Source organism: Pseudopipra pipra, chromosome 25 (assembly GCF_036250125.1).
Source record: "Pseudopipra pipra isolate bDixPip1 chromosome 25, bDixPip1.hap1, whole genome shotgun sequence".
NCBI classification, from domain to species: Eukaryota; Metazoa; Chordata; class Aves; order Passeriformes; family Pipridae; genus Pseudopipra; species Pseudopipra pipra.
Window position 1 is genome coordinate 5245352 of NC_087573.1, and position 12501 is coordinate 5257852.

The 12501-nt window shown below is 50.7% G+C and overlaps 1 protein-coding gene across 1 annotated transcript in view; it reads left to right on the top strand.

Annotated features, from left to right (window-relative positions):
* Nucleotides 1-12501, top strand: part of LGR6 (leucine rich repeat containing G protein-coupled receptor 6) — a 134818-nt gene that overhangs the window by 112229 nt on the left and 10088 nt on the right. The window contains exons 9-15 of the mRNA XM_064636024.1: nucleotides 314-385; nucleotides 1450-1518; nucleotides 2464-2535; nucleotides 5770-5835; nucleotides 8038-8109; nucleotides 9582-9653; nucleotides 10328-10453. Coding sequence (XP_064492094.1) covers nucleotides 314-385; nucleotides 1450-1518; nucleotides 2464-2535; nucleotides 5770-5835; nucleotides 8038-8109; nucleotides 9582-9653; nucleotides 10328-10453 — 549 coding nt within the window. The remainder of the gene's footprint in view (nucleotides 1-313; nucleotides 386-1449; nucleotides 1519-2463; nucleotides 2536-5769; nucleotides 5836-8037; nucleotides 8110-9581; nucleotides 9654-10327; nucleotides 10454-12501) is intronic.

Sequence of the window (12501 nt, forward strand, 5' to 3'; positions counted from 1 at the left end):
GTATGTGTGGTCAGAAGAGGTGTCCTCCAGTGCAAGGTGTTTTCCAGCAGGGTCGAAGGAGGGCTTTACATCTTTCTAGCCTGCCTGGTTCAGCAGAACCCCAAAGGGCTCATTCAGAGAAGCTGGAGACCTCAACTGTACCAATGTCCAGCCAAAACAGGCTAGTGGGAGAGCCTGGGGTTATCTGGGAACAAGGCTTCCTCACAGCACCTCCTGCATAGCTTACTGCTGGTAGCTTCGAGGCTCTTGACCTGTAATAGCATCTTCTCTTTGTGTGCAGCAGACTCTGACTGGTTCCTCTTTCCCGTTGCAGCCATTTTTATGACAATCCCATCCAGTTTGTTGGACAGTCTGCTTTCCAGTACTTGCCAAAGCTCCACACTCTGTAAGTTCACCAAGCACATCTTCAAAGCTGTAACACATCCAAGCTCCAACCCTGTTGGATTGGGCATCTTTGGGGCCTCCTCCCTTCCTGTTCTCAAGAGCCTCTGTGTCAATAAAGGACCATGAAGCCACTCTGTTGGCCAGCCCCAAAGGTGATGATCCAAGGAGTAGACACTGCAGATGTTTTCTTCTGAGGAAGAATAAATTTGAAAAGGGTATTTTGGAAGCAGAAATTAATTCCTCCTGCCCACCCAGCTGACAGGCACTGGAGCCTTCTAAGGTCTCCACAGGTGCCTCGAGACCAGCAAAGACCTCACACACAAGTACCACAACTTCTGCTACTGTTGTGTAGTTTCCCAAACAGAAGGACACTGAATGCATCTGCCTTCATCCACAAGATAGAGAAGTGGAGGAACACTGGGCAGCCAGCAGTGACAGAGCTTCCTTCACATGTTTGACCTTAAGCCTGGTCTGGGGCCACCACCATGGGGTGGGCACCACCTGGACCAAAACAATTGCTCCACGTTGGCTTTTCAGCCAACCTGTTGTGGCACAGCACTAAATACTGAGGCAGAGGCAACCTCAACATCTCTATTTATAAACCTCACCCAGCCTCTCTCTGCAGGAACACTCACACACGCAGGCAAATAAAATAAATCATTCAAATAGCCCTGCATTCTTTAGATCCAAATGCACAAACTCGGGGAGGGTTGGGTGGGATGCCCTGCTTACATTCCCCATAGTAATTGTTTGAGGGTTTTTTTTATTTAATTTGGGTAGAGACCGTGCCAAGAATGTCAGTGGCTGGGAGAGGCTCTGAGCTTGCCAAGTCTCCTTGCATAGAAGTGCCCAGCTCCATCTCACTGCGCCTGCACCGCGCGAGGCGTCTGCTCCGGGGACTGCTCCCTGCCTCTGCAGGGACACTCTGGGGCTGGGCCTCCAACTGCCACGTCTGGGTGTGAGGAAGCCAGATTTGCTGCCGTGGCTGATGGGTCTGGCACCTTGGGCAGCTGCATTTGCCTCCAGGTCCTCTGCCCACCTCACTTCCCCTGCGTTTCTCTGCAGGTCACTCAATGGTGCAACGGACATCAGAGAATTCCCGGACCTTAAAGGCACCACCAGCCTAGAAGTTTTGTGAGTGGCACCTCTCTCCCTTTTACCCTGCTAGCTGTGCTCTTCCTCCTTCAAGGCGGTCCAGGCTGTTTCAGTGAGGACAACTTTCACAGTGCTGTGCAGTATTCAGCTCTGCCTCTCCCTGGTCACTCACCCTTCTGCTTCGTTTCACCCCTGTGGCTCCTGAACGCAGCTTTCCTCTCCGTGAGTTGCTCTCTCAGTACTCTTGAGTGTGCTCCAATCTTTTTTTTTGTTGGTTTTTTTTTTTTTTCTTCCTTCCCTCCTGCACCTGTGAAGGAATGAGCCTCTGAGGGCAGTGCTTCAGCATGGTCTACTGAGACCCAGTGTCTCTGCCCATACTGGGGCCAGCACTGCAGAGCAGGGCAGGAAATATCTGCCACCCAAGCTGGGGCTCCTGCAACCCTTCTGGTCCCCTCCTTACCCCATCAAGCTCTGGAGAGCAGGGACTCAGAGGACACTTGGAGGCCCCTCCCTAGGGCACTGGTCCCCATGCAGTGCCCAAAATGGGAGCACCCCAGCCCAGGGTGTGACCTGGCCATGCCTTGTCTCAGGGACACAGGGACACACCATTCATCCTCTACACACAGGTTTCTGAGGCAGTCCTGGCTCCAGGCAGATCACCACTCTGGACAATGGGGAACTGGGATGGCAGAGCATGCCACAGAGGGCACTGCCATCTGCCCTCAACACGGCCAAGGACATGTTAATTCAGTATTCAGCAGCACCCCAGAACTTCCTAGAGGCACATGCACCTTTGCCAGGTCCAGCAGCAGGACCTGTTTCCAAAACTGCCAGCCAGTTTTTTATCCTCTCCAGGCCTTTCATTGCCCCATTGATATTGTCTCTCCTGCCACTATTTGAGACTGGTAGCTGGGCTTGTGGGTCACAGAGTCTGTGTGCTGGCTCTCAGCAACACCATTTCTTCTCTCTCCTCCACCCCTCTAGGACCTTGACCCGGGCAGGCATCCATTTCCTTCCCAGAGGGATGTGCCAGCAGCTGCCCAGCCTCCGAATCCTGTGAGTAACCTGTGTCTCTGTTCTGCCTGGTCCTTAGAAAAATGCTGTCAGGAACTGGTCTAGATCAGGGAGAGGACAATTTATGAAAGACCACCCTGTGGTTCTTGTTCCCATTATCTTTTCCATGCAGAAATCACCACCTTCTTAGGCACTACCTTGAGCTCGTTCTTGTTCTTGAACTTGCTGCTTCATCCCAGCATGATGCTCTGGTCCCAGGGCTGCAATCAGGCACATCCTCCTTGCTCTGCACCAGTGAGGACTGTCTGCCCCATGCAAGGAGGGTAGAGAGGGTGCAAAGGGAGGTGGGTAAGAATGGCTGCAGCATTTCAGAGCTCCCAGCTATGCCAAAGCTCTTAGCCCCAAACCCAGCAGGACATCACATTTACACAACCCTCTGCCCCAGCACTGGCTTATTGCAGTTGGAGCTCCAGCAAGTGCCATCATCTGGAGGAAAGATCCTGTTCACATCCTGTGAGGGATCAGGTCTGACCTGATAGAGACCTGGAAGGCCAGAAGGTCATATCTCCTCACATGGTGCAGCAGAGCCTGATCAGGGTTTTGCTCAGAGATTCCACGTGTCCTTAGCTCTGCCTGCTTAGCTGGGCACTGAATGATGCTGAGAGGAGGGTGTGCTTTAACTTGGTACACGATACAATCAACATCTCAGAAAGACTGTGATGTGATTCCCAGGAATCACACCCCTGGTTCCTGAGATCCCCAACTTTGCAGTCAAAGACATCCTCAGGAAATGAGTCATGAGCCAGATTTATACAAGTTTGCAGCCTTAGGGCAACAGGAGGCTTGCCTTTCAAGAGTCTTTATACAAGCAAGCTGAAAAAAACCCAAGTTTGTTCCAGGAAAGCAACAGGAGTGAATTCTTGATCACAGAAATTGGAAACAAGAGTGAAACACAAAAATAAAAGAACACAATTTGTAACTTAGGAGATTACAGCCTTTTGGCTCCAGCTGTCCTTGTAGGGAAAATCTCTCAGCTTTAGACACCTGGACCAATTCAATGGATAACTTGCCACAAAAGCACAGCCTTTGGACTGGCCCAGGCTGTTTAGTCCCAAACCTCTGTTTATGTTTGCAAGTTATCAGACTGTAAACCCTCACAGCAGAGCCTGTTCTTTGTGGCTGCCTGCTCCATGTGGGAGAGTTTTATTGGGACACCCCACCTTGTTCCTTGTTCCTCTTCCCTAGTGAACTTTCCTGACGTTAATTGCATTGCTTTCAGAGTTTGGAGAGAGAGCATGTGGGCCAATGTTTGTGCGTGTTTACATCTCTCTTGCCCTTGAAATGTGTTGGTCTCCTGTCCCCACAGACCCCGTGGTGCTGTTCCAGCCCCTGGACAGTCCATCAGGTTGACATTGTGACTGTGACACATCTGGTCACAGACAACACAGTTAATGCTGCATTTCTGCCCTCCCACCATGGTGTGGATTCTCTGCAGAGATCCTGCGTGGGGGCTCTAGGAGCAGGGGCAGAGGGTGGGCACTGAACCCAGCAAGCACAGGCAGGGTCACCTCTGTCGTCAGCCCAACACCATCCTGCTGCTTTCATCCAGAGCTTCTGCTCAGGGCACAGATTTCAGAGAATCATGGAATATCCTGAGCCGGAAGGAACCGACAGGGATTATGGAGTCCAACTCCTGGCCCTGCACAGGACACTCCAACAATCCCACCCTGTGCCTCAGAGCATTGTCCAAACACTCTTTGAGCTCTGGAGGATTTGTCTTTCTTCTCAAGCAGAAATAGGTGAAACTCCCCTGAGCAGAGCTGAAGTCCCTTGATGCCATCAGCACCTCCATCCTGGTGTGTCCCCAGCAGAGCCTCAGTGACTGAGGCTGCTCTGCTCGTAGATACTGGGCTTCATCTGGTTACCCTCACTCTGGAGGAACCCAAAATAACTCCTGGGGCTGGTTCTCCCCCCAGCACTGTTAGCTAAGCCACAGCCCTGTCAAGCCTAATGTATTGACACAGGGACCAGGGAAAAGTGACTGATGCTAAGGCTCTTTCTTCACACCAGGTGAAGCCTCCAGAGCCAAGCACAAACCTTTTGTTTGCTTTTCCCTCCCTCCTCCTCTCCCCCATGGAAAACTGCTGGTGAGGGGGTTGGCAAAAAAAAAAAAAAAAAAAAAAAAAGAAATATTTTAGCAGCAACTTATTGGCAGAAAGATGGAAACCAAGTTTGGAAAGTCGGCAGAGAAGCCACATACAAAACTTTACCCTGGGGCAAATTTCCCTTGAACAACCACAAATCCAGTCTCTGCTGGTGGGGGAAAGAGCTGGGTTTAAACATTATTCCTTGCCCAGCCTGTTTCAGCTTCAATAAATTCTCATTAAGTTATGTCAGGATGGGTTTTCCTCTGACTATCAAGTCACTCTACTCTGGATGCTGACGTGACACTTGTCCATGAACCAGTGGGAGAGGAGTTTGCTGGGAACTACTTTCAACTGACAGCATTTAAAAGAATAGGGACCAAGGGACCAGACGTTTTCACAGTCTGTAGTGTCCTGAATCAAATCCCTGCCAATGCCACAACCCCTTCCATAGCCTTGGGAGAAAGCCAGGAAAGGTTGAATGGGGAGCAGGCAGTTGGTTTGGATGCCAGGAGGGAGTTGAGCAGCTGGCTGGACAAAACCTCCCTGGCTCTGCAGGCACATCTGCAGCTTCTGTGAGCTTCCATCCACAGCAGCAGGACAGGAGCTCTGGCACAAATCTCTCTCCGCCCACAGAAAGCGGGGCTGTGCATGGCAGAAGGTGGCACAGTTGGGTTTCACAGCTGACTTGGGGCTGGGGAGGACGAGCCCACCCCAGCTGTACAGGTGGCTCCATCCATCCACAGCCTGGGCTGGAGGGAGCTGGGCTGGGGCTGGAGGAGTGGGGAAACCACGGGGCAACCCTTACCTTGCCCAGAGACACTCAGAGCCAGCACCAGGTGTGTGCAGAGTGGAGATCCCCCTCACCTGGAGTTGCCCAAAAGTGGAGATCCCCCTCACCTGGGGTTGCCCAAAAGTGGAGATCCCCCTCACCTGGGGTTGCCCAAAAGTGGAGATCCCCCTCACCTGGAGTTGCCCAAAAGTGGAGATTCCCCTCACCTGGGGTTACAGTGCTCTGCAGCTGTGCAGAATGAAGTGAAGTCATCCTACCCTCCAACAGTACCTGCTTTGGGAGGGCTCAGGGCCACTGGCTTTTGATTCCTAACATTCCTGTCCTGTCCTTCCCCTGCAGAGAGCTGTCACACAACCAAATTGAAGAGCTGCCCAGTTTCCACCAGTGCCAGCGGCTGGAGGAGCTGTGAGTACAGAGATGTCCTCGCTTGCACCATGCTCTGGGGCAAAAGGGCTGTTTTGAGGAGAGAGGCAGTTCCCACACACAAAAATCAACCTTCACTAAGCACTGGGAAAGCTGGTCATTATAACTCACTGTTTGGACTGCAAACAGACCAGAGCTCCACTCTTTGCCCCTGTGCAAATACAGAATAAAATGTGTTCCCTGTGCACAGGAGCTTAATTCACCCAGGTCCTGTCAGAGGTCCCAGCCACAGCAAACAGAAGAAGGATGTGACAGCGCAGAATTCACTTCACTCACTTCAGTCCCACTAAGAGCTAATCAGGAATGGGGTTTATCTCTACCATAAATATCTTCTGCAACCTAGAAAAATAGATGTATGGGAGCAGAATCTCCATTTAAAAAAAAAAACGCAGGAGAGATTGACCCTGCAGCATCTCAGCCTGGATGGCCAGACCAGCTCATCCAGCCTTAGCAAACTGGATATTAGGGCACTGTGTGAAATCACATGAAAATGAGAGTTACACAGACCCTGCTGCCTTTTATGGGAGCTGTGAGGACAGAGACAGAGCTGGACATATTTTTATCTAAAGTACCCCCAGGAAAACGTTTGGAAAAAATAGGAAGTCCAACAAAAAAAAAGACAAATGTTCAGAATTCCAAACCTGTAGTTTCATGCATTCTGCTAAAATTTCTTCTTACAAAACGTTACAATATGCCAAATTCAGACTTTACAATAATATAAAAATCACAATAAATCTCTTTCAGGCTACTGAACTCAGAAGGATTATGCTTTAAATTAATATTTTCTTGAAAATTAGTATTCAGTCCCTTAACCCCGAAATTATTGTCCTGTAAGCCCCACTCCCACCAGGCATCAACATTCCCTCTGGTAAATACATTGGAAACAAGTCTGATGGTGTGTGGTGGTACAGCCTGGCACATAAACAACTCAGGTGTGCCTTTGCTCTGCTGTAACTGCCAGTGTGCAGGTTTTTACCTGCACCACACAGGCAATCCCTCACAGCTTAACATCCCTAAATTATTTTTCTCTACCTTGTTCCAGTACCCCTTCTGTCCAAACTCCACCTCTCCCACTCAGTGACCCCCAAATTTGTGCCCAGAGCTTCCAGTGGCCCCCAGCTGAAATCTTAGCTAGAGGTAGGAGCGATGCCAACCTGGCTGGGTGGGGCACCAAGGGACCAGCAGCAGAGCAGGTAGGAGAGCCTCAAGTGCCCACCTTTGGAACAGGAACATGTGGCCAAATACCAGCTGAGATATTACAGCCACCATATGCAGGTCCCTGTGTGAGATAAGGTTATTTCTGAGTCTAAAAGCAAGTTAACTACCCGAAAAATGCCCAGGGGAGCTGCTGTAGGTAGAGCACTAGGCAGTGGCCATCTCCCCCTGTAGAAGATCACAGATGGGGACACTAATTCCACAGGTCTGGGAATTCATAATAGGCATCTTGTAGGATTATTCATCATTGTTCCACACTAGAGAAAACTGAAACACTGAATGTTTCCCATGGGGTGCGTGGTTGGAGATGTCTCTTGGGGGTGTGGGAAGTGTGTAGGTCAGTCAGCAAAGTCTGTGTGAGCCCCCACCCTGCTCCTTCCCCTTCCCCAGGGGCTGCAGGAGGCTGCTGGAAAGGAGATGTGAAGGGATGAGGTACTTCATGTGTAGTTGTGGATGGTGGGTTCAACAAGACATTGGGATTTTTCTTCATGCAACACTGAGATGCCTTCAGCCCTCAAACCCCCTTCACCCTCACAAAGGCAAAGGGCAGCACCACGTGGTCCTTCCTGAAGGGTCACACAGAGCTCCTTGCTGTTCCCTGGCTCCAAGCTCTCCACTTTTGCTCTGGATGAAGCAGTTTGCAGCCTTAGGGCAGAGCAGAGTGGGAAGCCAGCATGTCTTTGGGGATAACAGGGCACCTTTAAACACTGCATATCAACAGTGCTTTGCTGAGCCATAATGGCATCAAAAGCAGAGGCTGCCTGAGCCCTGGAGCTGCCTGTATGAGAGAATGGCTCTGAGATGTTTTGCTACTCATCCCATTTAACTCTTAAAATAAGAGTAGGTCTCCTAAGTGCAAATAACAACTTCCACTGTGACAATCTGCATCTGCTGCACTGGGACAAAGATCCCTACAAAGCAGGAACGCTGCCTTCAGCTGTCTTCTCAAACCAGTTTCTGTTTTTGCAGTGGTCTCCAGCACAACAGGATCCACGAGATCAGAGCAGACACCTTTGTGCAGCTGATGGCCCTGCGCTCCATGCAAGTATTGTCTGGCAGGGGACTGGCTGGAGTCTTGCCAGGGGAAGGGGAACCATGAACCCATCAGGCTGCGGGGAGTTCCAACCCTGCTCCCTCTGTCTCTGCTGGGAGGCTTTGCTATTGAGTCCCTCTGCTGCTCCCCTTTAGAAAAGAAGAGGGCACAAACCACCCTTCTGGCTTCCCCTGTGCCTGCAGACCCTGCTGTACCTCCCCCATTCCCTGCCCACACACCACACGCTGCAGCTCTGGCACGGCACAGCCCACATTGTGGACATGCCTCCTAAATTCAGCCAGGGACTCATGCCAGGGATTTACCACGGTGTACCTGAGCTCCTGCCCCCCTTGCCATACACAGGCTGATCATGGGCCATGCAGTCCTGGAACATCCATGCAGAGCATCCCGTTTGGTTTGAGACTTCCTTCCCACAAGCTCATGTTCGACGCACTAAGTGCACCCAAGCATGTGTCACCTCCTAAGTGCTTGGCACCTTTGACAGCTAGTAAGGCCCTGCAGGGCACTACTGTCCCTGTGACATCTGGAAAGAGCCCTGATGGTCTTTATTTGATGTTCTGTTAGGAAGTGAACTAAAATCACATGAAAGCTTTTCCCATGGTGCAGCAATCTGTGTGTCATTTAATAGCCCAGCATTCCAAGGATCCCATGAGTGTCACATCCACCGTGTTTACAACTGCACAGGAACACTTACATGTTATGTGTGACACTGCAGACATACATGGAAACACGAGCATTCTGCTGCCACCCTACAATCACACACTCACAGCTGAGTATGCAAGGTCAGCCATGACTTTTGGGTATATTCTGGTCCCTGTGGGAAGGATTCATCTCACCCGACTTCCCACACATTTGAGCAGGTACCCCTGACTCCCCTAGAGCAGGAGAGATGAATATATGGTATGAGATTGCTCACACAGTCAGCCTTAGGAGAAGAAATGCATCCTGATATGCTGGTTCCTCTCCCTGATGACAGAAGGAGCAGAGCCCAGTCACTGGGATGGAAGCAGAGCTTATTGATGGCACTCAGTGAATCCAAACTTGGCAGGAGACATTCTAAAATCATCTTGGTTCACCTTCCACACACCCCTGGCCCTATCTGTGCTTGCTACACCCAGCACTGTGACTGTGTTGGGAATGGCTGGCACTAAGGCATGACCTGTCTACTGCTCTGAGGTTTAGCATGTCAGCATAAAATCCCCAAATTTACAGAAAATGAACCCAGAAAGGAACCTTTCCCATTGGTCTCAGTGGAGGAGCTCCTGCAAGTCAAACTCTTCTGCTCTTGAAAACCCAAACATTCTTGTCTCCAGGGAGCTGCAATGGGACAGAACTTGCTGCTGACCAAGGGGCTACAAGATCCCACGTTTGATCCCACTGAGCCCCTTGGCCAGGCTGGTGTCAGCAGCTTCACTGCCCTGCTCTGCTCCCTGTTTACTGGTGTGTCCTTGCCTTGCAGAGACCTGAGTTGGAATTACATCCAGTTTATTCACCCGGAGGCCTTTGTGACCCTGCACTCGCTCACCAAGTTGTAAGTCGTGGGGATATTTCTTTCACAGTGGTCCATGGATGGGAGGTATCTGAGGACCTCAGACTGACTCCCTGGGCAAGCAGGACACCTGGGATTTAGATGCTGGAAGGCTGATGTGCTGGGGTGCATGTCTCAGCACTGATGTGGACAGACCAAATCCCAAGGTTTCCTATCAATACCAAAGGGATGATGAAGTGCAGGAGGGGCCATCTTTAAGCTGCTCTCACCCTGAACACTTAAACTTCCATTTCATGATGCTTTCATACCTGCTTTAGATGTCTTTAGGGAAGATCAGCATGATGGACTGTTTAAGCAAGAGTCACTGCAGACCATCTGCTCTGGCTCTGGAGGGTCCTCAGTCCTCAGCCCCTCACTAAGACTTTGGGTATTTTATGGGCTGGGATCTGCAGTCATACCCAAACTATCATGGAGTGTATGTGTATGTCTACCAGGCAGAGCTTTCAGCACGGGCACTAATCCCACCCTCTCATTCTCCCAGGGATTGCAATCTCAATCTGTTTATCTCCAGAGGTTTCTGGCTCCCATGCAGCACCCAGCCCCATCTCAGCATCACATTGAGGGAGCAATCGAGACAGGCAGCTGAGGGTTTGGCTGAGGTACCACTGGCAGCAGAACCCTGACCATGGTCTCCCTCTCTGCTTTCCCTTCACCAGGGACTTAACTGACAACCAGCTGGTCACGCTGCCTCTGGATGGCTTGGCTGGACTGACCCATCTGAAGCTCCAAGGCAACCCAGCTCTCTCTGAGCCCTTCACCAAGGAGAGCTTCCCCAAAATGAGGTACTTGGGGTGTTGGCTCTTTCACTTCTGGCACTCAGCACAGCCTGTATTTGCCCAAAGCACTCAGCTTCCTGCTCTCCTTGTCTCTCTCATGCTTTCTCCATCCTTCCAGGCCAATGAGTAGAGGAAGCTTCATCTGCTGCTGATGCATCTCATCTTTTAACAGCTTCCACAGGACAGTGGTGCTGTGCTCCCCAGCCCATCACCCCCACCCCAAACACACACACACACACACACACACAAACATGCAGCGAGCCCAGCTCAGGGCTCCTCTCAATGGAAAACATTCCCAGAAGCAGTCCTAGCTAATGACATCCAGGTTTCCTTCTGTAAACTCTGTTTGTGTGGCCGTGTCTTGTCTGCTACGGATTAATGAGGAGCCTGGAGGGGTCAAACTGAGCAAGATGAGGCTGTGAAAGGCTCAGAGCACAGTGCTGTGCTGCAGGCTCGGGCTCTCCTGACCCTCCTTTACAGGTGGGTCTCAGCCTGGCACCTGCCCTCAAGCTGAGGTGTCCGTGGTCCAAAGAACACAAATTCCCCTCAGGCAAAGTCATCTGTTCCTTGGAAGCCAAGTATGCATAAACTGATGCTTCCACTCCTCCAGTATGAGTTCCCAAGGCTGGAGCTTCTCCAGTTTAGGCACCTAGTGATGGGACCATGAGCCACTGCACCAACACTGGGATTAATAGCTCAGGTCTGAGGAAAAGTATGGAGCTCTCACATCAGTCCACCTCAGCAGTGGTGTCTGAAGGGCTTTCTCTTCCGACTTTTTTGGCTCATCATAGCTGGGATGTACTGCATGACTGGTTTCCAAATGGCAGGGGATTCCAGAAGCTTTTGGAGGGTTTTCTACACCCAAGATCATAGAATCACAGAATGATCTGGGTTGAAACAAAACATTAAAGCTCATCTCATTCCAACCCCCTCTAATGGGCAGGGACACCTTCCACTAGCCCAGGTTGCTCCAAGCCCTGTCCAACCTGGCCTTGGACACTTCCAAGGATGGGGCAGCCACAGCAACTCTGGGCAACCTCACCACCCTCATGGGAAAGAGTTTCTTCCCAATATCCCATCTAATCCTGCCCTCTCTTAGTCTGAAGCCATTCCCCCTTGTCCTGTCACTCCAGACTCTTGTCCCAAGTCCCTCTCCAGCTCTCTTGGAGCTCCTTTAGGCACTGGAAGGATCTTTAAGATCTCTCCAGGGCCTTCCCTTCTCCAGGTGAACCCCCCCAGCTCTCCCAGCCTGTCTTTGGAGCAGAGGGGCTCCAGCCCTCGGAGCATCTCCGTGGCCTCTCCAGACCCACTCCAACAGGCACTCCCTTGTGCAGGGTGGGTCAAGTTCAGCACTTCCAGGGTGTTTCTCCTCTAAACTAGTTCCATTGGCAGCTGTGGAGCTGGTTTGGATTTGTACCAGAGAAACTGAGCCTGCAGCAGTGGTTCATTGAACCGTGCCAGGCGATGGACCCATTAACATTCCCTAAACTTTGGGGTACTGCCATTAAGTAGTCTTACTCTTGGGGCATATGTCTGGAGGAATCATCTGAGAACAATTCTTACCCTTCCTGGGAGGATCAGCACCTCCCTACCACCTTTCAATAATAGGCTCTAATTTGGAGCTTATAACAGGAAACAAGCTTGTATACAGAGTTTCCACAGCCTCATGGGGCTCAGGCAGAAATGTTTGGGAACATAAAACAAAAGCATATTTTTAGAATATAGAGTTTCACCATATTTACTGATCTTGTCAGAAGACCTTAATTGTCTGGAAAACCTGAGGTTCCTTTGCCTTCATCAGCAGTCTCCCTGACTTCCAGCAAAGCCAAAAATGCAGCTGCTGACAGACAGCCTGGTATTGTGTCCAGATGATGCTCAGCTGCTCTTGAATTAACCTTGTAATACATGCTATAATTAGCAACTAACAGTTTGACTCTCAAGTCGAAATCAGACATATTCAAACAACTTGTTTCACTTGAGAGACCTGAGAAATCCCTTCATGAGCTGGCAGGAGGGAGCCACGCTCCTGGAACTGAAGTTTGAAGGTGTCTTTC